This window comes from Schistosoma mansoni (genome assembly GCF_000237925.1).
Source record: "Schistosoma mansoni, WGS project CABG00000000 data, supercontig 0080, strain Puerto Rico, whole genome shotgun sequence".
In the NCBI taxonomy this organism is placed as follows: domain Eukaryota; kingdom Metazoa; phylum Platyhelminthes; class Trematoda; order Strigeidida; family Schistosomatidae; genus Schistosoma; species Schistosoma mansoni.
In genome coordinates, this window is record NW_017386030.1 from 1,184,725 (window position 1) to 1,210,331 (window position 25,607).

The 25,607-nt window shown below is 35.3% G+C and overlaps 1 protein-coding gene across 1 annotated transcript; it reads left to right on the forward strand.

Annotated features, from left to right (window-relative positions):
- On the forward strand, positions 1-25,607 carry Smp_133470 (ribonucleoprotein-related; the record flags this gene model as incomplete). The annotated part of the gene is made up of 9 exons (XM_018790516.1): positions 1-41; positions 2,730-2,910; positions 3,017-3,194; positions 4,100-4,323; positions 5,550-5,696; positions 9,410-9,484; positions 12,824-13,070; positions 24,580-24,746; positions 25,512-25,607. The coding sequence occupies 9 exons, from the start codon at positions 1-3 to the stop codon at positions 25,605-25,607; spliced, it is 1,356 nt and encodes a 451-aa protein (XP_018646245.1).

Consider the following 25,607-nt stretch of genomic DNA (forward strand, 5'->3'; position numbering starts at 1 on the left):
ATGGGGTCCGATACTTCAGAAGGTAGAACGATATTTATCAGGTAATATTCATCTTGTTCTGTCGCTTAAAATACAATGAAAACTACCAAACTAAACGAAATATATTTGTCGACATGGAGGACGTTTTTGGGTGATAAAGTCATAATTACTCACCACCTTATACCGGCATTTCGTATCTTTAATTATTATTTGGGTGGTAATATGTCTTATCTTCCTACTCTCTCCAGCACTAATAATCTCCGAGGTCATAGCAAGAAGGTTCACAAATCACGATCTAATAAAATAAAGGTGGGGTCCCGTTTTTCTCATCGAGCGGTCAATGACTGGAACGCATTACCCGAACAAGTGGTATCGGCCCCGTCAGTGAACATTTTCAAGGAGAAGCTGGACCTTCACTGAAAGGCAATCTGCCCAGATTAATACAGGTTCATCAACCTACTATCCTTATTACTGAAGACTGAACAGCATGATAATATGCTCAGATACTCCCATAGGCGTATTTCATCTCTAGACATGAAACATCACTAATTCATAGAAAAGTCCTTTCCTGATATTCCACAAATTTGTTGCGTCAAGACTTTACTCTAAAGTAAACACAGGAGACAATACATTCCAGTCTTCAGTAGTGAGCATAGTAAGTCGGTGAACCTGTGTTAATCCATGTAAAGGTAAAGCTCTTTGGAAATTTTGCAATCTCCCTATTTTTGGGGGAAATTTTGTGTTTTTCGAGGAAGCCGCTATGGAGAATTTTGGAGAAATTGCACAGAAGGTCTAAGTATTTAAGCGCTCATTGTTAGAAAGTTTGGAAAGATTCGTCTCTAACTTTGTTCCTACATGCTCAACACTGGGGTGTCAGCATTAATCATGCCTATAACTACCGTAGTTAACCTAGAGTATGCTACTGAACTGATGAGCAACGAGGAAAGTCATGGTGCAGATATCGAAGTAGGGTTTGAATTTGATATTGGGAGTTAGGATTATCTACTAGGGTTGGAGTTTCCATCACGAACTGATATGCGTTGTGATGTATGAATCCTAAACACATCCTTTGGGGTAACACTTGTTTTTACAGTTCGTATCATGTCGAAAATGCTTGTTTTACGTTAGGATAATTAACTAAAGGTCCTAACTTCACACAGCTTAGCGCTTTGCTTACATGTATGCAGCCTGTAAAGTCAATACCGTTATCAGAGTTTCTAGAACATCATAAAATCCAAACTACAGTGGCTCAAAAAAATTAAACTTTAAATTATAAACGTTTCATTTTCTAAAAATAAAAGTAGGTTAATAGCATGAAATCATATATATCTGTGAAGCACTACTTGGGTTTGTTCGGACCACTGAATAAGAAATGATGTTAGTCACAGAGTACTACATAGAGATTGTAGATAGGTTGGTGAGATTTTGAATCTTTATAAACTGAGGTAATGGGTTTGCACTTTATATGCTCAACAGCCTAACTGGACTTGTTATATTTGACAGTGTAGAAATGCGTTGTGAGAAAGCTAAGGGAAGAACGGTGAGCTAGATCAAACATCTAATAGATTCATGAACTGTGACTGGGAATGTTCATAGGTGTAAGCTGCTGGATTGAGATCCGAGGAATTATCTTAACCGAATGTGCCTTTCATTCAGCAAATTCGTTTTCTTCAGTCGTATTTCCTGTACCCAGCCTTTTCTGGTACCACTGATACTGTTACTTTTTCGACCACTCCTGCATAAATCTTAATAATTGTTACCGTGCTGGTATAATGTGGCAACATAAGTTGATAATGACTGACTTATTTGCATCTTCCCACGCATGGTGTATACTTTCCACAGAAAAATTTATTTTGTGGCGCTGTAGTAGCGATCCTTTCAAAAGACTGATAAGTTTATTTGTCTTTACTTAGTCGGAATCCAATGCTGCGTCCTTATTCTGTTGCTTTAGTATGGGAATAGTCTCTTAGGCTGCTTGATTGCAGATTGTGCCACCCGCATTTCATATTTTCTCTGAGATTCCCGGATTTTAAGCATATACTTACTTCTTACCGATCTGTAGCGTTCCATAGTACTTGCTGTGTCAAGGCTGATAGCAACGTCCCAACACTTCTTTTGCCTTAATAAACGTCAAATATCCCGGCATATTCAGGGATGGCCGTGCTTCTTCTTTGGAACTGTCCAGGGCATATATGGTTGAGTTACCTGACTGTATATCTGCCTGAAATAAGTCCAGGCCTCTTCTACTGATGCCCCTGAGTCAATCATCCAGTCTTTAGCCGATGCTGCAGAGTTTATTGCCTCTATGTTTGCCTTCCATATGTTAGGCTGGGCGGGAGCAACTGTTTGACAGGCCATCTCAGTTATAAACTTGAATAAGATGACTGCATGACCACTTCTCCTTAGAGATGGGAGAAAAGTCATTTGACCGACATCATCATTGTGCGTGAAGACTCAGTCCAAGAGAGACGAGGAGCTTCGTAAGTCATACCTGGTGGGATCTCAAGTGAGTGAAATAGGTATGAAGTGGTACTCTTGTAGTTGTGCATCATAAACTAGCTTCAATAATCTTCACGCCTTCTTGTACTCAAGGACAAGTCATGATTACTTCGGTTGATATTCCGCTCTTTCTGAACTAACTTCTTTTACTTCAGTTGCTGTTTTGTTAACTTGCATTTTCTTCAAAGTATGGTGTTAAAAATAATTGTCATTAATACCGGTTAAATCGCTCTGTACATGTATTATTTCAGGAATCTATCCTTTGATGTGGAAGAAGATGCGTTGTACAAATTTTTTTCACAGTTCGGACCACTAGAATTCGCAAAAGTAGTTAAAGATCCAGCAACACAACATTCCCGTGGTACAGCTTTTGTAAAGTTTGTAAATGTTGAGGATGCATCAAATGTCTTACAACAATCTGATAAACCTGAGGTTAGTTGAAAAAGATTATGTTTCATTGATAAGTTATTATGTAATATATTATACTTAATAAGAAATATACTCGATTCCATAATACAGCTGATCTATTTTTATTTAGAATGCTCATCAATTTTCTTTGGAAAATCGAACTTTAAACATAACGATTGCTGTTTCTAGAACAGAGGCACAAAATCTACGAAAAAGAAAACATGAAGAAAATGATTCAGAAGGTTTTGTAGGCCCTGCAGACGCTATGAAGCAAAAGGGCCGCAATTTGCATTTAGCATCTATTGGAAGTAAGTGGATAATCTTATTGTATATACATATTTTAAATCATCTAAATTCGTTTCATATAATGATAATCACTTTAATAATACAACTTCTACAGATTGATTATTTCCGATGTATCCGTGGCACAAGTCCATGAAGTCACTGACAAGTGGACTGAGCCATGTTGGCAGGTGTAGACTACCTGGTTGGGATCCGCGAGATGATAACAACCGATGGTTAGAGACCATGAGTGACATGGCTCAAAATCGTTTGCAGTGGCGAAGGTGCATCCACTCATTGTGTTCTCCCAAATTCTAATCTTCTGAATTCTTTATGTCTCTATCTTTTTTCTTTTTTCAAGTTTATTTCATTGTATTATACTCCTTGTATAACATCTTCAAACCCTAATCTTTCACATTACTGTGGGATTTGAATCAACAACTGCATCTCTGTGTTAATGTGGTATGGCAACTCGAACTGATGTACGTACATACGAAGTTCTACGTTGTGATTGACTGATTCATATCTTTCCAGTTATTTATTAGTAGGATTCTGCTATGCTTTGGCAATCAGTTAGTGTCACTATCTTCTACGCTTACAATGTGGCTAAAAGTTAACCACTTAGCGCGAGGCCCGAAGATACCGAATTCAATCTCCCGTGCTTTCGTGGATGTGCACTGCTGAGTTGTTCCACTTTCAGGATAAAATAATTGTTTAATGCTTACTGGTTTTCAATACTTGTCCACGATCAGTCCGTATTATGAACTATGCATAAGAAGGGAATCCTTTCAAACTTGATTCACAACAGTGAATAGTAGGAAGAATTTAAAGATTGACATACATTGTCCCTACACGATTTCTTCCCTCTCTATCATTTCTTGAACCAAAATATTTGTTTTACGTTTTATTATTTTCTACTTTTCTCATATAGTTATTCGTCCTGGGTCATCTGAAGCCGAAGGTTTAAGCAAAGAAGATTTAGCTAGAAGGGATGCATTATTACGAGAGAAAAAGAAAAAGCTAACGGATCCAAATTATTTTATTAGTGATGTTCGATTATGTTTACGTAATCTACCCTTACATGTGTCAGATGATGACTTAAAGTCTGCTTGCATGAAATTTCTAAAGAAAGGTACGGACCGCCAAATTTCAGAAGTGAGTACGATTAGAATATATGAGTGGTGTATTCTTATTTAAGTATTGTTATGGTCAATTTGTAAGGTTTGATTTGCTCATACGTTTGGCGTTTTCTTATATATTCACTGATAGTTGTTATTGGACGATAACTAAGTACAAGGTTATGTATTATACTTTAACACACGCATGCTGTGCCAGTACAGGAGATAATAAATGGGGTAAGAGTGAGATCTGGACTCGTGATCCAGTAATGAAATCTGCATGTATTCAGTGCCTTAGTTGTCAAGATTCTCAATCACTAATCACTATATTGCAGGTTCGAACCACACTCCATTAAATTCTGTTCAGGGAGCTGGGCTGTGTCTTTACCCCTTATACAAAACTCTCAATCAGTCATAATTAGCGTACAATCTGACACAAATTTGCGTTAGCCTACTTTTCCATACCATATTGGCACCATGGGATAAAATTAACGAGATGAATAGCATAGTTTTATTTATTTATTTATTTAAACAAATATTGGTACAAGGGAGCATCAAATATATATTCGCCACACAAATCTCATTTGATTCGTGTGAGGGCTGTGATACTGCCCAGGTGCCCAAACTGAAGTAGGTGGTTTTCTTAGGGGACCACACTCCGAGCCTTTGACCGAAAGATCTGATCCACAAGGCAGTGGCGCACCGTAAGGAGATGAAGTCCCATGGTAGCCGGTTACCAACGATTGATTCATACGCCATTTGTTTCCTCAAGAAACTGAAGCCCATGTGCACCATTGGTTTGGAATCAGGGTTTTCTAACTCCCCTAGGTGAACTTTCCGTGTCCACCAACCCGGTTAAAGCTTTGGACATTCGCTTTTCGTCCTCTCAATTTCGTGAACAACAGTAATGCCACGAGAAGGCAGTGAGTAGGACTTTCCTGTCAGAGGCTTTATACGCGTGGCCATGTGAGAGCATTTCGAGAGGGATCTTATAACAGACAATTAGTAGTCAAAGAGCTAAGCATATAGACCTATAGTATTGTTTTAAACATCTCATGTCAAAACCACGTAGATCTAGTTGTTATTTACCCTCTGATCTACCGATTGGAATCCACTCTGTGTTTACAACTCAACTGAATATATATAAGATTATTTACCATTAACAAGAATGGTTTATTTTTATGCTATACATTTACAAAATTGTTTTTATGGTATATATTGTTCTCTTTCTTTTTGTTTTTTACTTTGTAATCCTATCATCAGTGTCGTATTATGCGTAATCTTCAACCGGGCAGGCAACAATATCGTTCACTTGGTTATGGATTTGTTGCATTTAATAATCATGAAAATGCATTAAATGTATTACATGGTTTAAATAATAATCCAAATGCATTCCCACCTAGTAATCGAGTTAGTTAATCATCCTATATTGTATAGTATGCTATTTCATTTGATTTGTTCATTTATATGTATATAAGAATTGATCTATGATTTCACTTACTGACATCTCCCTTTCTGTCTTTTAATAAAACCTTGTTCTGGCTTCATTTTGGTTCTCTGTTAAATAGTCAGATGATTAAGTGAATTGTATATCATGTAATCTCTAATGTTTTGATCAAGACTTGTAAACCACTACATCTAGGAAGGGGAGTTGGTCGTTCTTCTCCTCTTCGCATGAAAGACTGATATGGTTTTGGATAGTGTTAAATTTATTCAATAGGCAGTTTATGTCTTCCATCTTAGTAATTGGCGAAAGAATGGAAGACATAAACTGCCTTTTGAATAAATTTAACACTATCCAAAACCATATCAGTCTTTCATGCGAAGAGGAGAAGAACGACCAACTCCCCTTCCTAGATGTACTTCTAAGCAGACGAGAAGATGGCTCAATAAAACGATCCATTTTTCGAAAACCGACGTGGACGGGTCAATATCTTAGTTACTATAGTTATTGCCCTGTGCAATACAAACGTGGTTTGGTAAAGTGCCTTTTTAACAGGCTTCGTCGTATTTGCACAAACGACGCTATTTATGACGATGTTAAGATGTTAACCATGACATTAATCGGGAATGGTTATCCACCTAAATTTATCAATAGATGGAAAGTTATGGGCACAGCGAGACCTGCTGTAGCCTTGGTAGAGAAAAAGCCTGTTTACATCACCTTACCATTTAGAGGTGATTCAAATAGCCTTTTACTGAAACAAAGGCTTAAATCAGTCATCAACAAAACATATTGTGCAGCAAAGGTCATGATCAAAGAAAGAACAAGGTCCATGCTTCATTCAAAGCCTAGACGACATGAAAACGATTGTGTCACATCCCACTGCGTTTACCAATTTAAATGTGTGTGTGGTCACACATACATAGGGAGGAGCAATCGTGATCTGATAATTAGGGTGGGTGAACATGTACCGAAATGGTTGCAAAAACAAATACAGTCGAATGACCCAATAAGAGTAGAGGATAAACATCCATCATCCTCTGTTGCTAAACATATAATCGAAACAGGTCATAAGATTGATCTTAACTCAGCTTTTGTTGTGTTGTTTAAAAGTGTAAAAGGGCGTATACTGAGGTTTATTGAAGCCTTAGCCATACGAAAATTCAAACCCCCTTTGTGTATTCAAAAACAGTTTGTTCTCTCCTTAAACCTACCCTGGTAATAAATGCTTATTATCCAGAGTGATTAGGTGTCAAGTTGTTTTCACATTATTTTATCATTATTATCCTTGTCTATTTCTTAACCTTATTACCAGCCTAGTTGACCTTTTATTTTTATATATAAATGTTCTTAACAAGTATATGTGTGATCAGATTGTTCGAAATGTATTGCGCTAAAATATCACATAGTTCTGATAATCTTCGTCTTCTTATTACATTATCGAAATTCATTGAAGTACCCGATTTTCATCCAATTAGGTCTTGGTATCGAATCTTACCTTATGTACTTCATTTCGAAGTGGAGTACATAAGCCTTTTAGTGTTGTTGGTCTCTCTAAATTACTACATGATTTAATTGAGAAGTTTTAAATTGTCTTTCTAGGCAACATTATCAGTGCTTGACTCATGTAGAAGTGAGTCGTAGGTCAGTTTTTTCTGAAAGCCTTGTTTGTGGCTGGTTGTATTTGTGGTTTTTTTTGTCTCTGCTAGTTCTTTTATTTAAGTTGACTATTTTGTTCGGGTAACCTCTTATCTTACCAGAGACCTAACTTAGAATCTACATATATCTCTCGGCAAACATTTAACCATTAGAATTATTAAAGTTGTGTCCAATAGTACTACTTACATAAAACCGCTTTGAGTTAACCTAACTAATTAATCTAAATATCAAAGTCATTATACAATAAGATGAGATCATTAAGTTGTGTGAATCAAAATGGAATTGTTTTGTAAAGTGATATTATCAAAAGATACAATCTATGGGATAATGTGAACAAAATCAACATAGGCTTTATTTATTTCCAAACTAAACCCTATTGATTATATATGTAGAAGAAAAAGAAGTTTAAAAACTATCACCAATTATCAACTATTCAATAAGATGATCAAAACAAGCCCTCAAATGCTCTCGTACGGCCGAGAGTGGGGAGAGTCCGCTGTCCCTCCGGAAATGCTCTCACACGGCCACACGTATAAAGCCTCTGACAGGAAAGTCCTACTCACTGCCTTCTCGTGGCATTACTGTTGTTCACGAAATTGAGAGGACGAAAAGCGAATGTCCAAAGCTTTAACCGGGTTGGTGGACACGGAAAGTTCACCTAGGGGAGTTAGAAAACCCTGATTCCAAACCAATGGTGCACATGGGCTTCAGTTTCTTGAGGAAACAAATGGCGTATGAATCAATCGTTGGTAACCGGCTACCATGGGACTTCATCTCCTTACGGTGCGCCACTGCCTTGTGGATCAGATCTTTCGGTCAAAGGCTCGGAGTGTGGTCCCCTAAGAAAACCACCTACTTCAGTTTGGGCACCTGGGCAGTATCACAGCCCTCACACGAATCAAATGAGATTTGTGTGGCGAATATATATTTGATGCTCCCTTGTACCAATATTTGTGTTTAAATAAATAAATACAAAATACACAAATAACTATTGAATATCATCCTTCTGAATAAGATGAAATTTCATAAGTGATTTACAAATTAGAAAAATTGTACTTATGGTCCTTCATTTTTGTATTGGTGGGGATACAAGTACATCCAGCTGAAGAGTCCTAAAGAGGATGAAACGCGCATCTTGGATTCCACTACTAGCCACCATCCTTTTCTGCTTATAATGTATTTATGATAGTTTCAATATAGAGACCCACATATTACAGGAATATCAGTAATTGTCAAGATTTGTATTTACCATCCTAAGTTTTTAAAAATACATAGATTAGTCCACCTACTAGTTATACCATACAAGCTAATTAAATATTTTCATTAATTTATCATCAGCACCTATAGTTGATATTGAAAATTCGGTCAGTTTTATGAAAAAACTTTATACTTTAATGATGTAAACGATATTGCTAGTAAAGAGTTGTGATTCTAATAAACAAGAAAATGTTACTAAGTATGATTGGCTTACTTACGCCTGTTACCCCCCGTGGAGGAACATAGGCCACCTATCAGCATTATCCATCGAATTCTGTCCTAGACGATTCTTTCCACTTGTTTCTAGTTGTTATTGATCCTTTTGATGTCTGCTTCCAATTCTCGAAACAGGATGTTCTTTGGTTTTCTTCTTTTTAGTTTCCCTTCAGGATCCCAGGTTAGCGCTTGCTTCGTGATGCAGTTTGATGATTTTCGAAATGTGTGTCCTATCCACTTCCATCGTCTTTTCCTAATTTCCTCTTCAGATCGAAGTTGGTTTGTCCTCTCCCACAGTAGACCGTTCCCAATGGTATCCGACCAACGAATCTGGAGATTCTCGGATAGACAATCGTTTATAAATACTTGTACTATTTTGATGATATTTGTGATAGTTCTCAAAGTCTCAGTCCCATACAGTAGGACTGTCTTGACGTTCTGTGATGAGTACTGATATCTAATATTAAAAAATTGTCCTATTATAAGAATAATTGTTTACATCTCTTCTCTCTTTTCTTTGTTCGTTCTTTTTTATTCTGTTCAATAGAGACCAATTGTTGAATTTTCAGTGGAAAATATGAGAGCCTTACAATTAAAACAGAAAAGAGCAGAAAAATGTATGGTAAGTTGGAGAAGTTTATGTAAATCTTCATACTATGTGGTACTTAATGTTATGTGGTATTTCATTGATACACTAATGTTTTGAGCCGATTGTATCATCCATCCATTCCAGTAGTTTTCATATTGTCCATTATTTATCATTATTATTTATTTATTTAAACACATAAATATTGGTACAAGGAAGCACTAGATACATATGCGCCTCACAAATCTCATTCGATTTGTGTGAGGGCTGTGATACTGCTCAGGTGCCCAGACTGAAGCAGGTGGTTTTCTTAGGGGGCCACACCCCTATAACGGAGCTGCAGGGTGGTACTAATTTTGGGATTAGAGGGAAAATGTGGGAGGCAATCAGTTTAATACATGTAGATGTATGAAATAAAAGCCTTATAGGACTAGTATCTTCTTGTTCACCATGACTCATCGGTTGATATCCTAGAGAGATGGCGAAACTCAGTGGTTTAAGTTGTTTTTAGTTGTAGCTCTGAATAAAAGAGTTAAATCATCTGCAAAGTCCAAATCTTCTAGTTACATAAAAGCTATCCATTGTATTCCGTGCTTCCCCTGAGATATGTAGATCCTCATAATCCAGTCAACCACCAGAAGAAAGATAAAGGGAGAGAGAGTAAACGACTTTGTCCGAAACCAGTCCTTAGTTGAAATGCGTCTGTCAGTTGTCCTCCATGCATCGCTTTGCACTGTAGTCTGTCGAGAGAATTCCGTATGATGTTAACTATCTTTTCAGGTACATCATAGTGTCGATGAGGTTTCCATAAAGTCCTCCTATGCATTCTAACAAACGCTTTCTCATACTCAAGGAAGTTTATGTATAGTGACGAGTTCCATTCAATTGATTATTCAACAATGATCCCTAATGTCTTTATTTGGTCTGTAAACGACTGATCCTTAAAGAATATGGTCTGTTGATCTCGAGGTTGAATGTCTACTGAATCTTTCATTCGGTTCAACAACACTCTGTTGAACTTTTCCTGATAGCGATAGTAGTACGGTGCCTCTGTAGCTGAGTTCTTAAACTTTCTCAGTTCTCCTTTCTGTGGTATATTGATGAAGTATCCTTGTTTCCAGTCTGTCGGCACTTGTCCCTCTTCCCAAATCTTCCTGAATAGAGTGTGGAGCATCGTTCCAGTTACTTCTATGTCCAACCAGCGCTTCAACTGGTATGTTGTCACATCTTGATGCTCTCTCATTCTTTATCTGTCTGATAGCCATGGTGATTTCTTCGATTGTTGGAACAACAACACAAGTGTGAGGTTGATTGGTACTATCTGGTTTTGCAAACCGAGGTCGCTGGAGAGGAGTTCAAACCAGTGACTTAGTGACTAAAAGTCGGGTACCTTAGCTACTTTTCCACTACTCCATACACACAATAGTAACTACACATGTAGCATTGCTTATGAAGAATGTTCAACGTAAAGTTAGATGTTGCGATTGAGTGACAGACTGTGGAACCATTTAAAATCAAAGGATACTGGATAACTTGAGATGATATGGAGAAGGTTCGTAGCTCAGGATAATGATTTTGGCGAAATTGTGCTTTTCAAACTGGGTGGTTTAATCATGAAGCTATCACTATCTATCTAGAATATTGCATCATCATCAGCGCTTACTTCAATAATAAGTGGACAAACTAAAAAAAGGAAAGGACAAAAGAAGGCAAGCCGTACATCATCTATAAAATCAACAGCTTTAATTCTAGAAAACACTATGTCAGACAAAGTAACCTCTCTCTTCATCTTCGCTTAATTAGATATCGATCAGATTTCAAGTTCCAAGATATATCATTGTTCATAACAATGCTTCTGGACAATTGTGGATACATCTTCAGCTAGGAGAATGTTGAAATTGTGAACGACGGTCATAAATAAGATCAGACAATCTTTAAAAGCTTGCTATCTAGGTCCAGGTCAGCCGACAACAAACATTGAAATAGTTTATCAACTACTTAGAAATAGCATAATTGATAGAAAGTCAAAAACTATGTCTGAGAGGTGAATGATCCAAATAAATGATCAAAACAAACTGTCAATCAATTGCGGAGGAAGTTGAATAGCTCTAACGTTTCTGTTCACGATACTTTCTATAAAGATAATGAATGTTCGATGACTAAGCCATTTTGTCCACAGACTACCATTTCACTTAAATCATTGAGAGATTATTTCATCTTAGTGTAAAAGTTTATTGGTATTAATCACTTAGGACCCTACCACCAGCAATCGGACTCAAAAACTCTTGTAGTTTCTTAGTAAATACAATATTATTAAATTGAAGAGAGTCTTAAAGTAGAATGAATCAGGTAGATCGTCTATTATGTCTTTTTGTTGTCCAGTATTTCTTGAACACTATACTTCACTCTAATCTTATCAAATCACAATAAACATCAGAGTGAACACTGTATATATGTATATATATTCCAATAACTCAAACAACAAACATCCAATCATAAAAGTATTAAAAGTTTCTATGGAATTTACGTAAGAACCTCCTAGTATCTTCTCAATTCTTCTCTTAATTCTGATTGGTTGAGAATAGATTAATATTATTAATATGTTCCGATTTAAGGCTAGTCACAACATGAAATATTATATATAGTTGAAATCATGAGTCAATTGAAGCTAGACTACCATGGAAAGCTTGGAAGCACTGCTGAGGAGTCCCAAAATAGGAAAAAAACAGCCGTCTAGTGCTTCCAGGTTTTCCATGGTGGTTTAGCTTCAATTATCTCATGATTTAAACTATGTAACATGACTAAAATCTCCACAAAACCTGCTTCTGATAATGATCATATACTCACTAGTGACTGGCTTCATGAGGTATTTCCTGGAGTTCTAATGAGAAGCAGTAACCAGTGGAGTTCAACCAGGTCTATTGGGAGATATCAACTCACTGGAGACATTGGTGAATGGTTGCTCAACTTCGTGGATTGGTTGAAGTTAGACATTAACACCGTTGGATGCCGGCTCAGTGGTCTAATAGTTAAGCATTCGCGCGCAAGAATGATAGGTCCTGGGTTTAGAATCTCGCAAGGCGAGATCGTGGATGTGCACTTCTGAGGAGTCCCATAATAGGACGAAACGGTCATCCAAGGCTCCCTCGTTTTCCATGGTGGTCTAGCTTCAATTGATTCATGATCTCAACTATTAAAATTACTAATAATTTCCACAAAACCCCCTTCTGATACAGCATGAATTAGTTAGAAATTTCTATCCTATTAATTCATCTCAACTTTCTTTTGTCTACAATTAATATATATGCATATAGTTCTTCATTTTATGTTCTTTTTTTTCTTAATTTATTTCCTTCCCCCTCCCCTTCAAATTAGATGCTTCAATCTAAAACCACAGAAACATCATCACCATCACAATTATTCACAATGAATATTGACAAGAAGTTCAAAAAGACTAAATCTATATTATCCCCCAAGTCATGTCATTCAACTATATCTAAAAAGTCTCAAATTCATGATAATAATAAAGGAAAGAAATTCGATTTAACTAAAAATAAAATTCATCATAAATCATTATCAATTTTACCAAAACATTTTGGTCCAAAAAACCGCCATCGTCATCGTAAACCATCCATAATTTCATCAAAACCAAAACAAAAAATAACACGAAAACAAAAACGTACCACGAAAAGAAATACACAGATGTAATTGAATATAAATAAAGAAATAAAGAAAGAAAATGTACATATATATATATATATATAGTACACATGAATAACAATTTCATGTATATTGCACATTTGTCAAGTAGTCTGTTTTGTTTGTTTGTTTGTTTTTGGGTTTTTTTTTTATTATTATTAGACAATGCTCTCATATGGCTACGCGTATATAGCCTTTGTCAGGGAAGTCCTACTCACTGCCTTCTCGTGGTACCGGTGTTGGTTACGAAATTGAGAGGATGAAAAGCGAGCCTTGATTTCCAGTTAACTAAATAACTAATTTTCGTAGGTTTAGTAGTTAAAATACTTGGCTTTTAACTGATGGATCTTAGGTTCTAACATAGCTTCATCGACTTCCGTTTAGGCAGCCACGTCGTATCTTTAGCCCTCACTTAACTGAAGTTGTATGTAGCTCACAGTAGAGTATACAAGAGTCTGTACTCCCTACTTAATTAATTAACTGGTCAGAAACGACTGACGAAGCAAAGGATGAATTCGCAATCCAATAACCGCGTAAATAGTTTCGTCTATCAATAACTATACATGCCAATGTGTGCAGATTGATTAGTGTCTGAAGCCTGGGCATCTTTTTGTGACTAGACACAAATTTATATTACATTAATTCAGTATACCCAACTGAAATATAAAGATAGTGGGCACCATAGCAAATCTCTTGCGGAGCAATAGGATGAAGTATACTCCATATTTTTCACTCTTATAAGGCAAAAAAGCGTATAAAACTCCCAATTACCCTTATAGTAATGTTGGTCAATGAAGATTGAGAGGTTCTGATTGGCTACGTTTTTGCTTAACTTTCTGAGAAAATAGACATATACTATGGGTTAAAACTGTGGGTTCATTTTATGGAGGAAACGTATTTATTTATGAATGAGATGTATATATATTTAGTCCGATCAGACAATGAAAGCTTTATGCTCAATCCTAATCTTCTCGCTCAAGTAGCCGGTTAAGGCTAGGAAGTGTACACATCAGTAGCAGACTCCGACGTTTGTGTATTCAACTTAATAACTAAGTATAGCTTATTTTACTAAATATCAATTCAGAATTACTCAGTGAAGTATATTAAAACTTTGAAGTAGGCTGATTAAAGTTCGAATATGTGATTCATTACTGGACCTTAGTCTTACATCATCTAAAAACACTAAATTCCATCTGCAAATATTCAAAGAATGTCATTTTCAAAGATATTTAAGTTGTAAGTAGACAAATTACCATCTTGGGTAATGGAAAAACGGTTCAAGTTAACTGATTAATTATAATAATCTGTGGTTCTGTACTTTAACGCGATTAAACAACTCAAAATCACAACTCTACAACTTAGTAGGAATTTGTTTGCTATCATTTTCCAGTTGTGAATTAATTCGTGATATAGTACAGTCATTTTCGACCGATGATATCCCTTCTACAGATAGTCAGTTCACCATAATAAAGAACCTGGCATATGTGTATATCGGCCTAAGTTGCCACATCACAGCACAGGGAAATACCAGATTAGTAGTATCAGTGGTAGTATATTGAACAAGAATACGGATAGGGACAATCAAATGTATTTGACACGAAAATTACAGGCTATCTCACTAACATCTGACAGCCATACAGTAAACAGTTAATTTGCCAACTATCAATCGATTGTCTCAATCTTGACTGTTTCTTATGTAAATATCAGTCCATCTTCTCTGATTTCATTGTTCATGCATTTTCATACCAACTGCGTTCCGTTCGCGTTCTTTCCTTATCAATCTTCTAGTGAAATCCATTCAATACCCGACCATCGTTATATACTACTTGTGTGGATATAAGTAGCCCACACCATAGTTGTAGAAAACTTTGTTGATAGAAATATACTTCGAGAAAACATAAGTTCATAGAAAGGAAAAGGGAGATGATTTTGAAACACGTAGTCCAAGGGGTAAACAAACAGCAAATACATCTACGTTATATTAACTAATTCCAAGCCAAGTTACCTAAATTTCCTAACTACTGGTTACGACAATCGCAAGGACCCCAACCGAGATATCTGCACTTACTAATATGGCTCAGACGAACTACTAGTCAATTTATGAATTGATGCTATGTTTTGTTTTGAGGTTTCTAGGTTCCTTTCAACCAATCCCTGCATTTACCAACATAACCCTTGGAGGTAGGTAGTGGTTGAGGATACGTGATATTACACATAAACTTGGCTAAAGCTAATATTTATGGCTTTCTATTAAATTCTTGTGAAATGTATCTGGTCATAGTACACTCCATAGGTTTGGGTGTTTGTTTTTGAATATCAACTAATATAAAGTCCTAAGTTCATTGTATGTTCTTCTAAGTGTTTTGAAGTCATTCGAAATGCATGATTGAATTGATTATTTACAATGTATGATTTTCTGTCATGTTCCTCCATTACATTTATTCAACAATGTATGCTTTCTAAAAGTTCAGTCGGTCTGCTCTATAGATAAACGGAAACCAAGATTATGTTTCGAAAGTCACTGGAAGCAGCCGAATGTTAATGAATAAAACTTACGTTTATGCTTATCTTAATTAACCCAAACAGACATGTCGGTTGTGATTTTGGTAAGATGGCAGTCAGTCAGCTACAACGTAGGACCAGGCACATTTATGCATCGGTCCAAGTTGCCATACCTCAACAGCACAACAAGATGAACACCGGATTCATAATAGTAGTTAATTTAGTGATGGTAATATATAAAAGAAAGGTTGTGTATAAGGATATAGTATAGGAAGGAAGACAGGTATGAAGCGATTTTAATTTCAAGGTTTAAGAGAAGATAAAAAGTGTTTAGTGACTTCAAGCACTGATGCCACGACGTATGTTCTTATCCTTCCGAGTTTTTATGAAGCCATTCGGCCGGACTGCACACGGGCGACTGTTAACGGGGATCCGTTCTAATAGTGCTTGTTCTACCCTCTTACTAAGTGCTATGCCTACACCTGCGATTCCACAAGAACTAGCCATCAAGTTGCCAGATACACGGAGGGTGTATTTCGTCGGCTGTTCATTTTGGAGAGGTGAGGTCAAGTGAATGATCACAGTAGGATCCTGTATGCGTGTTTCGGAGACACAGCATACATCAATCGTACGAGATTCTAGGATTTTAGCCAGGGAGGTCTGCTGACCGATTTAACATAGAGTGTGTACGTTGAAGGCTCCAATGTGTAGTTTGGAGCGAGGTTTTAATAGAACTGGGACAGTGTTTCGTGCACTAGAATCGTTGGCCATAGTGACACTTGAGGAAGAAGCCGAAAGAGGAAGTTTAGTGTTAAAAGCAGAGATAAGAGGAATAATAGGAATTGAAGAGGGAGATTGATTTTGAATACAGTGATCTTAAATGCTGTCAAAGGTATGAGGGCATTTAACACTTCCCGGTTGCTCACACCGTGGATGGGTTCTTCTGGAGGTATCTGTAAAGGAAATTGGATTAGAAGTAGTCTTAATGACTTGAGAGCGTGACCGCAGTGCCCAAGGGACAACTGCTTGAGGTCGGTCACCCACGACCTTTTTGTGGGTAGTTTTTGTGTTAGCTCTGTACTTGTTGGGACCTTACCGCCGGAGATGGAAATCCGTGGGATAAGGCGAGGTATGCATTTTTAGGGTCGACCTTTTGTAACCTCACCCCTCCTTGTGGGAAGGCAGCATCGCTGTTATGTTGGTTGTGTGGAGGAAACACTTTACCGTTAGCAGTACGACTTCGCCTTCGGACCTTGGGTTTGCTGCTTTTAGTCTTACCGCTCTTCAACCGACCTGTCTGGCATGGTAGAACCTTGAGGAACGATTGTTGCAGCCAGTATAGCTTGATTGGTTCATGACGATAGGCCAGCCCGACCACCATGTCAAGGTAGCAGCAACGGTCGAAATGGAAACAGATATGATAAGAATGAACAACAACTGGAAAGAACTAGAAAGGAAAACCCAGAACAGAATGGGTAGGAGAATGTTGGTGACCAATTTACTTATTCAGAAAAAAACACCGGCTACACTTTTTCACCATATGGCTTTGGAACAGCATTTGACTTTTCTAAGCTTATTCAGCAGGTTGAATTCGTCAACTAAGTTACAACGTTGCATAATCAGAAAGCCGGACAAAGTTCCTTTGCTATATGATTACAAATTACTTGCAAAATATAAGTAGTGTGAAGAGCTATGACAAGAATGTCTCTAGAAAAGCTTTATCTCTTATTTACCATTCGTTAGTTTATGATTAGCTGATTTTTCTGTGCGTAATGGAATGAAAATTTTCCTGCTCATTTCTTAAGCTAATTTCCTTCGAAATTGATTTAATTACAAACTTGACGTTGATTCTTCATTAGTGAGAGTAGTTTACTGTTAATTTTCAAAACTGGTTCTTACAAGTGCTATTCCTGTGATCATAACAAGGAGCCGCGGAAGATAATGCGTGGTCATATCTTCATGGGAGTGAAAGAAATAATATCAAAAATCTCTTTTTATCAATTTAATTTGAGCTCTCATTGTGAATAACTGAATTACAATCTAGTGGTAGTTGAATGATATCGTACTCAATACGAAGATAGATGACGAGACTATAATTTATGGACGAGCCAACCAGAAGCGTTTGAGAGATTTCAAGGTCACAGTGCCAATTTCAGTACCCGATGCTCATGTACGATCGGCTCACAGAGAATTTTAGAGAAGACTTAACAATTAAGCGGCTACAACAAATAAGACTACTAAGAAGTTGCTGTATTTGTGATTGCGTGTTAGTTGTAGACCTTGTGCGGACTAACGTGATATTGTCCTTTGATGTAATATATGTTGAAGGAAGACGTTTGCTAGCATAGGAACCTTTATTGCTCGATCGAGATTGGGACTAAGGCATATTATAGTAATTGCCGCAAAATGTATTATAAAAGCATCAGTAACATTGGCTGCAATAATCGTAGATGCTACTGAAGCTTCACCTGTTCAGTGGTATGAGTGTTGTGGGGACATATCCACAATAAAAATGATAAACGTACACAACCGGAGTACACACAAACAATATTGAAGCTATGTGGTCGAGGCTGAGAGGGTTTTTGTGACCTTATCATGGTTCCAGAGACCGACTATTATGGAGCCATATGGATGAGTTCCATAGTCAATAAAATAAAAACGGTTTACTGGTTATTGATATAGACATTTTAAGGTAACTACTCTTTTATTGAAAACAACATTCTATATAGTCATATCGACTAGTCATCGAAAAGTATGCAAATGTACTTACTTACTTACTTACTCACTTACTTACGCCTGTTACCCCTCGTGGAGGAGCATAGGCCGCAAATGTAACGTAAACTTATTATTAACCATGATGGTATAGTGTATACTACAAACCGCTGCCTGGTTTTGATTTCATTAATTCTTTGCCAAATATATCTTTCAGAAAGGAGGTTTGTACTTATCATACTAATCTAGTAGTTGAATTCATGAGTCAATTAAAGTTAGATAATCATAGAAAACCTGGAAGCACTGGACGGCCGTTTCGTCCTAGGATGGGACTCCTCAGCGATGACGATTCAGTGATCTAGAGGTTACGGGTTCGAGCTCGAGACCTTTAGGTCCTAGATTCGAATTCCGTAAGCGGGATGTGACAGATCACTTAAAACCCAGAGCCGTAAAATAATTTGTAATTATTTAATAAGTGACTTCTTTTTATTAGATCAAGCAGTTCATTGAATATTGACCTAATGATCTAAATATTATGTGCTTGACATAATACCTAAAATTATTGGAGTCTCATTCTCTATGGTGTTATAACTTTTGGCTTGCCTGGGTGCCCTCTTAAAGTATAACATGATAATACCCGCCAATTAGAATACAATGAATTATCGATCGGACCAGTGACACACGAAACCCATAAGAACAGTCTAGAGTACTTGTCGGTCCTGCTTTCTGCCTACCCGAGCCAGTTAAGACCAGAACATCAATAAAAGCCTCTGTGGTATGAATCATTGTATTTCAAATATACTGAGTTTATATACCAAACAGACTGATTACATCGTACCATAAAATAGGAAATAACATTTGTACAATATTTAGCCAAAAGTGGTTGTGAATGTGGGGGGACAGTAATTAATAGACTGGGTATAACTGAAGAACGGTAAGTCGTATAGTAGTAGTCTATAGGTCAAAATGAAGCTCACAATGAAAGGAACATGAATATGAGTAGTTTAGTTACTTAACAATTATACAATAGGAAATATACATATCATATTCGTCCACAAATAGTCCTCAGAAGTTACCATTCATATATATCTCTTCGGGATATAACAAATGGGATAGTAGTTATGTACTAATGGAGGAGTTTTATACTAGAACAAACCATATATCTAATACTTTTTTGGTTTTAAATAACTGTTTATGTTGTAAAAAAATCCATTCAAATTTCATAATCGGCAAACATCTTCAATTCATCAGAATGGTGGAGAAGATTTGTAGCTCAGGTAGATTATTTTGATGGAATTTTGTTCTCTGAGCTGGATGGTTGAGTCGTGGAGCTTTCATCATTCTCTGAACGATATCATCAGCACAAACTTAAGGGTAGAAGTGAAGTGTTTGAATTTCTCCACATGTGGTTCAATGACAGATTCAAACTCAACAAGAACTAATCAAAATCGAGGTGTACATCACAAACTTTGAACTACATTTGGATAGATTCAAACACTTCACTTCTACCTCTAAGTTTGTGTTGATGATATCGTTCAGAAAGACAATGAAAGCTCCACGATCAAACCATCCAGCTCAAAGAACAAAACTCCATCAAAATTCATTCAATTGTAATATTGAATGAAATGAATTTTTCAAAGTGATAACAACAAATGATTGAATAAGTTGTTGTTTCTTTTTTAATCATATTCGAAATCTGATTTATCTCATTTAGTTTAAATAATCTTAAACCCCTTCCCCTCCCTCCCCTCCCTCCCTCCCTTTAACACTATAATTACCATAAAACAATGAATTGAAAAACCTATAAAGTGTGTTTAACTTGATTCATTCTATAAACGCATATTCTTCACTAGGCAATTTTCAATATTCTTGTTATATAATCTAACTACAATGATGTTTAAGTTGTTGCTGTCCTATTTTTTGTTTGTTTATTCCATTTTTTTTGATAATCTCACTTTTATTCCACTAATTATTAATTCATAATTATGAAAAATTTTTTCAAGTTTATTGTTTAAATCACCATAGCCCTCTCTCTGTGTGTGTATGTATCTATGTATGTATGTAGATAGGTGGGTAGGTAGGTAGCTGGGTAGGTAGATAGGTAGGTGTAGATATAGAGATTTCACTTTCTGTTGTGCTTAACAACGAACCATTTAGGGATACTTGGAGATTTGTTTATTTTTCTGCATAAGTTTTGTTTAGTAATATACAAACAAGAGTTTAGTTCTTTCTCTCTTCTTATATATATTTGGTTGATATGGATGAATAATAACACAAATAACTTTTGCACTTAATATATACAAAATTATAATTTGAATTATGGTGTTATTTATTCATTTAATATCTAAGGTCATAAAATTCATTGGATACACTATCCCAACATAATAGATACAAATTAAATTAGATGAATTATTGAAATATTGATTATTGATGTTGATATTACAGTGTAAAATATCCAGCCATCAAATGCCCTGGTAGGGCCGAGAGTAGGGCGAGTCCACTGTTCCTCCGAAAATGCTCTCACATGGCCACACGTATATAACCTCTAACAGGGAAGTCCTACTCACTGCCTTCTCGTGGCACCGGTCAGTCAGTCAGTCAGTTACAACGTAGGACCAGGCACATTTATGCATCGGTCCAAGTTGCCATACCTCAACAGCACAACAAGATGAACACCGGATTCATAATAGTAGTTAATTTAGTGATGGTAATATATAAACGTAAGGTTGTGTATAAGGATATAGTATAGGAAGGAAGAAAGTTATGAAGCAATTTTAATCTTAAGGTTTAAGGGAAGATGAAGAGCGGCACCGGTGTTGTTTACGAAATTGACAGGACAAAAAGCAAATGTCCGGTGCTTTAACCGAGTTGGTGGACACGCATAGTCCACTTACGGGAGTTGGAAAACCCTCATTCCAAACTAATGGTGAACATGGGCTCCAGTATCTTGAAGGAACAAATGGAGTATGAACCAATCGTTGGTCACCGGCTACCATGGGACTGCATCTCCTTACGATGCTCCACTGCCTTGTGGATCAGATCTTTAGGTCAAAGGCTCTGGGTGTGGCTCAGTAAGAAAACCACCCGCTTCAGTTTGGGCACGTGGACAGTGTTACAGCCCTCACACAAATCAAATGAGATTTTTGCGGACCACATATATCTAGTACCTCCATGTACCAATATTTATATGTTTAGATAAATAAATAGATAGTAAAATATCCTCTCTTTAGTGTTTTGTTTACAAACTGTTGAAAAAAAGAATATATATTGATAAGTTAGCAGTAGGAACACAATAAAGAATGTTTTATAAGAAGAGATAAAGTACTGTAATGTGTGCTACGGATATCGATAAATATAAGTAGCATGTATCACTAAACGAGAATGAAATATCTGAAGGTAAAATGTTAAAGGAGATCAAAAAGAAGTGTGCGATAATAGAACAATGAAGTCTTAGACTATTGATTGATATTTCGCAAATGAAGTATTTACTGTATGAATTCAATTCAGTCTTGATAGCCACTTGCTTATGTAACGGGTTGAAGTTTAAATTCAATTGGTATTATTTGTTTGAATCTTCCCATTGTTATTTAGGACTGCAAATGATCAGTCTCTTGTTGGTATATGTGCACCTTGTGAGGACTGCCTCGATATTGCCTGAAGTCAGAGGCTTTATGTGCAAAAAGGGATATTGGCTAGTAGTGAAATCCTGGATGTGTGTTTCGTCCTATTTGGGACCCGTCAGCTATATTCACCAAGTGAATATAACTTCACCTTATTGCACAAACAGGTGACTATTAGAATTAATTAGCTAAGTGGGTAAAGCAATGGAGTTTGAAGAGAACGGTACTGGATTCGAGTCCTAAAGTGAACATCAACACTGAGATGCAGGTACATTTAGTTGACGAGTCCTGAGTAGGACGAAACGCACATCCTGAATTCCACTGCTGACTAGTATCCATCTTTGCTTATAAAGTTTACGACATTGTTGTTACTAAAATTTTAAAATATTTACTTTTTTTACTTTTTTATTAATGTATTGTAATTCTGATAAATAAACAATTTCTCAGTAAATTTTAACTCATATTATCTCCTTGGTTACTTTCTATCTTAGTTTGCCATTTTTTTGTATCAAAATAATTAAGAATAAGTTAATAAACACAAATGCGAAGTGAAATAACATTCTAGTTTAATGCTTTATATATTGCTCAAGAGGGTTTCAAATATTGTTGAAGCAACTGTAGAATAATCTTGGGTATTTATCCATTTCAAGATAATAATAATAATAAACATTGTATCTCTATGAATCATTAAAGTAGGAAATATAACGTTATCACAAATATATTGAGTCAATTCTTTATAACCATAATACACTTAGTATCATTGATTAACTTTTGTTAAACGTCAAACTAATTGGGTTATATGTCTAGGTTATCTTCAAGCTCTATAATATTTTCACCATTTTCATGTTACTCTTAATGTCTTAACATCATCTGGATATGGTTGTCATAGTAGGCAATGGGTGAACGAACATAGTCGCTGACGGTTAGACTAAGTCCTGTTGACAAGTGTAAATTTCACTGGTTCAGGGTAGAAGATATGTTGTGTCTCAGGAAATTGATCACAGTAACACAGTTGCATTCTTCTACGAAACCTTGATCTTGGTATTATCTTATACTTTTCAATACATTCTTTCATTGTGAACTGCTTTATGATATTTAATTTTTCAAGAGTAAAAGTACGATTGTTTCAGAACACTGTCGGTCATACCAGGGCATTTGAAGGGTGGGATACTACTAGAATTCATCTAACAAATCAGACAATAAAATAAAAGATAATGACTAGAACTTTCATTTCAAGGATATATAGATATAGATTTATTCAAAATGTTTCCTATAGATTTCATTTATGTTTTTATGAGAATCTTTATGAAATTATTCAAATCATAGTTTATCTGAAGTAATAAATAGTTCACAAGTAGTACACAGGACTCTGTCTCTCTCTGTGTGTGTGTAATTTAATGTTGTTGTCTCCCAGCAACCATCAAAAATAATCAAATATTTAATTATTATCAATACAAATTAATGAAATTAATTCATCTTATTCATTGAATATTATAGAAGATAATTAATTATATTAATAATAATAATAATAATAATAATAATAATAATAAGGGATTCCTTTTTTTGTAAACAATCAAAAAAGAAAAAAAATAAAAAAAAACAAAACAAATTACATGGATAATATAACAATTACAAACAACTATGGTGACTATAAGAATAGATCTATTTCATATTCACACACTCACTCAGTCACTCATGCACATACACACACATATATATACAAATTTACACGCACATACACACACACACATGCACACATAGAAACAAAGATCGTATTTCTTTTAAAATTCAAAAATACATTTTAAGGATTGTAAATTTTATTTATTTATTTGCTTTTTCTTTTTTTTGTTTTCTCTTTTTTCTCTTTTTTTTCTTGTAAATAGGAAACATGTTTTTTTTTTATATACCTGTCAATATATATTATAGAAGAAATTTTTTGGGGGGGTAATTAAGTAGTAAAATCCTAAACTTGAAAAAAATTTTTTTTTTTGGGGGGGGGGTACTATGAAGATTATTTTTACTTATTGGCTTATAAAGTAACAATAAGTGAATTATAAAATAAAGCACGTAACAAAGGTCATTGATATCATTTAATACTAGAACATTGATATTATCTAATCTTCCATTCAATGATATACTATCTTATTTATTCACTTATTTACCTACCTTTTCTTACCTACTATCATTTTGGAATTGAAAGTTATATAACTCTGTTTACAAATGATTTAGGAATGAATGATTCAGTCACATAGACAGTAATAATAATAATAAAGTAATGTTACATAAAGGAAGGCAATGGATCATAGATTGTTTTTATTTTCGCCCTATGGATAATATACTACTTATATCTGACAAATCATTAGTTTATAGTTTATCATTAATTAAGTCCTAAAATATGATCAAGATCATCTAAATTCATTTTATGATCAATCCAATGTTGATTTTGTATCTGGTCTATTTGATTAGTATTATTATTTATATTCTCTTGTTGTATATCATTAGGATCATTGATATTATTCATAGAAATGGAATCATTAATATTTTGTTTAGTTTTATTTAAATAATGAAAAAATGCATCCTCTTCATTATTCATATTAGTTTCATTAGTTTTAGAATATTTACATGTTATTGGAATTGACAAAGATGATGTCGATGATGCGGATAATGTGGATGATGTGGATGTAGAGGATGTGGATGATGTGGATGAGGGCGGTTCAATCATATCTAATGGATTCATTATTGATAATAATCTTGGTGATAATATTGTTAAATCAGTTGGTGATGATGATGATGATGACGATGATAATAATGATAATGTTTGATTTAATAATAATTCATTTGTAAGGAATTCAGTCGATAAAGGATTTATATGTAATTTAATTCTATTTATATCTTCTTGTTCATTAATTCTTTGATGTACTTCATCGGTTTCTCTTTCGACTGCTGTTTCATCGTTTACTCCTACTTCTTCTTGTTCTTTCCTTTCTAATTCATTTAATGTTGAATTAATAAAATTAGTCATTGATTCTGATAAATTATCCTGAGTAACATTAGAAGAATTATTTAACCACCAATCATGTGTTAAACGTGAATTCATATTATGTATAGTTAAATCTAATGGATCTAATAATTCATCATTATCAAAATCATTTAATGATGGGATTTCATTGAATAATCCATTAGTATTAGTAGTAGTATTAGTATTAGTAGTATTAGTAGTAGTAGTACTACTACTACTAGTAGTAGTAGTATTAGTAGTAGTATTATTATCATGATCATCATTTAAGTCAAATGGTGATAATGATGAAGTTGATCTATCATAGAAATGATCATTTAATATTGAATAAGTTTCATGTTCATTAAATAATCCTTGTAAATCATATTGTTCTTGTTCTATTACATTGAATGGTAATGATTGAATAGAGTGGCATAGTAGATTATTTCTTAATAGATTATTACTATGAATAGTATCATTCAAACCAATAGAATTTAATGAAGTATTTAAATAATTATTATTATGATCTAATAAGGTTAAATCAGATGTTGTTACTGGTAATAAGTCTAATGATGAATTAGTATACAAATCAGATAATTCTGATGCTGATGATGTGCTGGAATTCGATTGA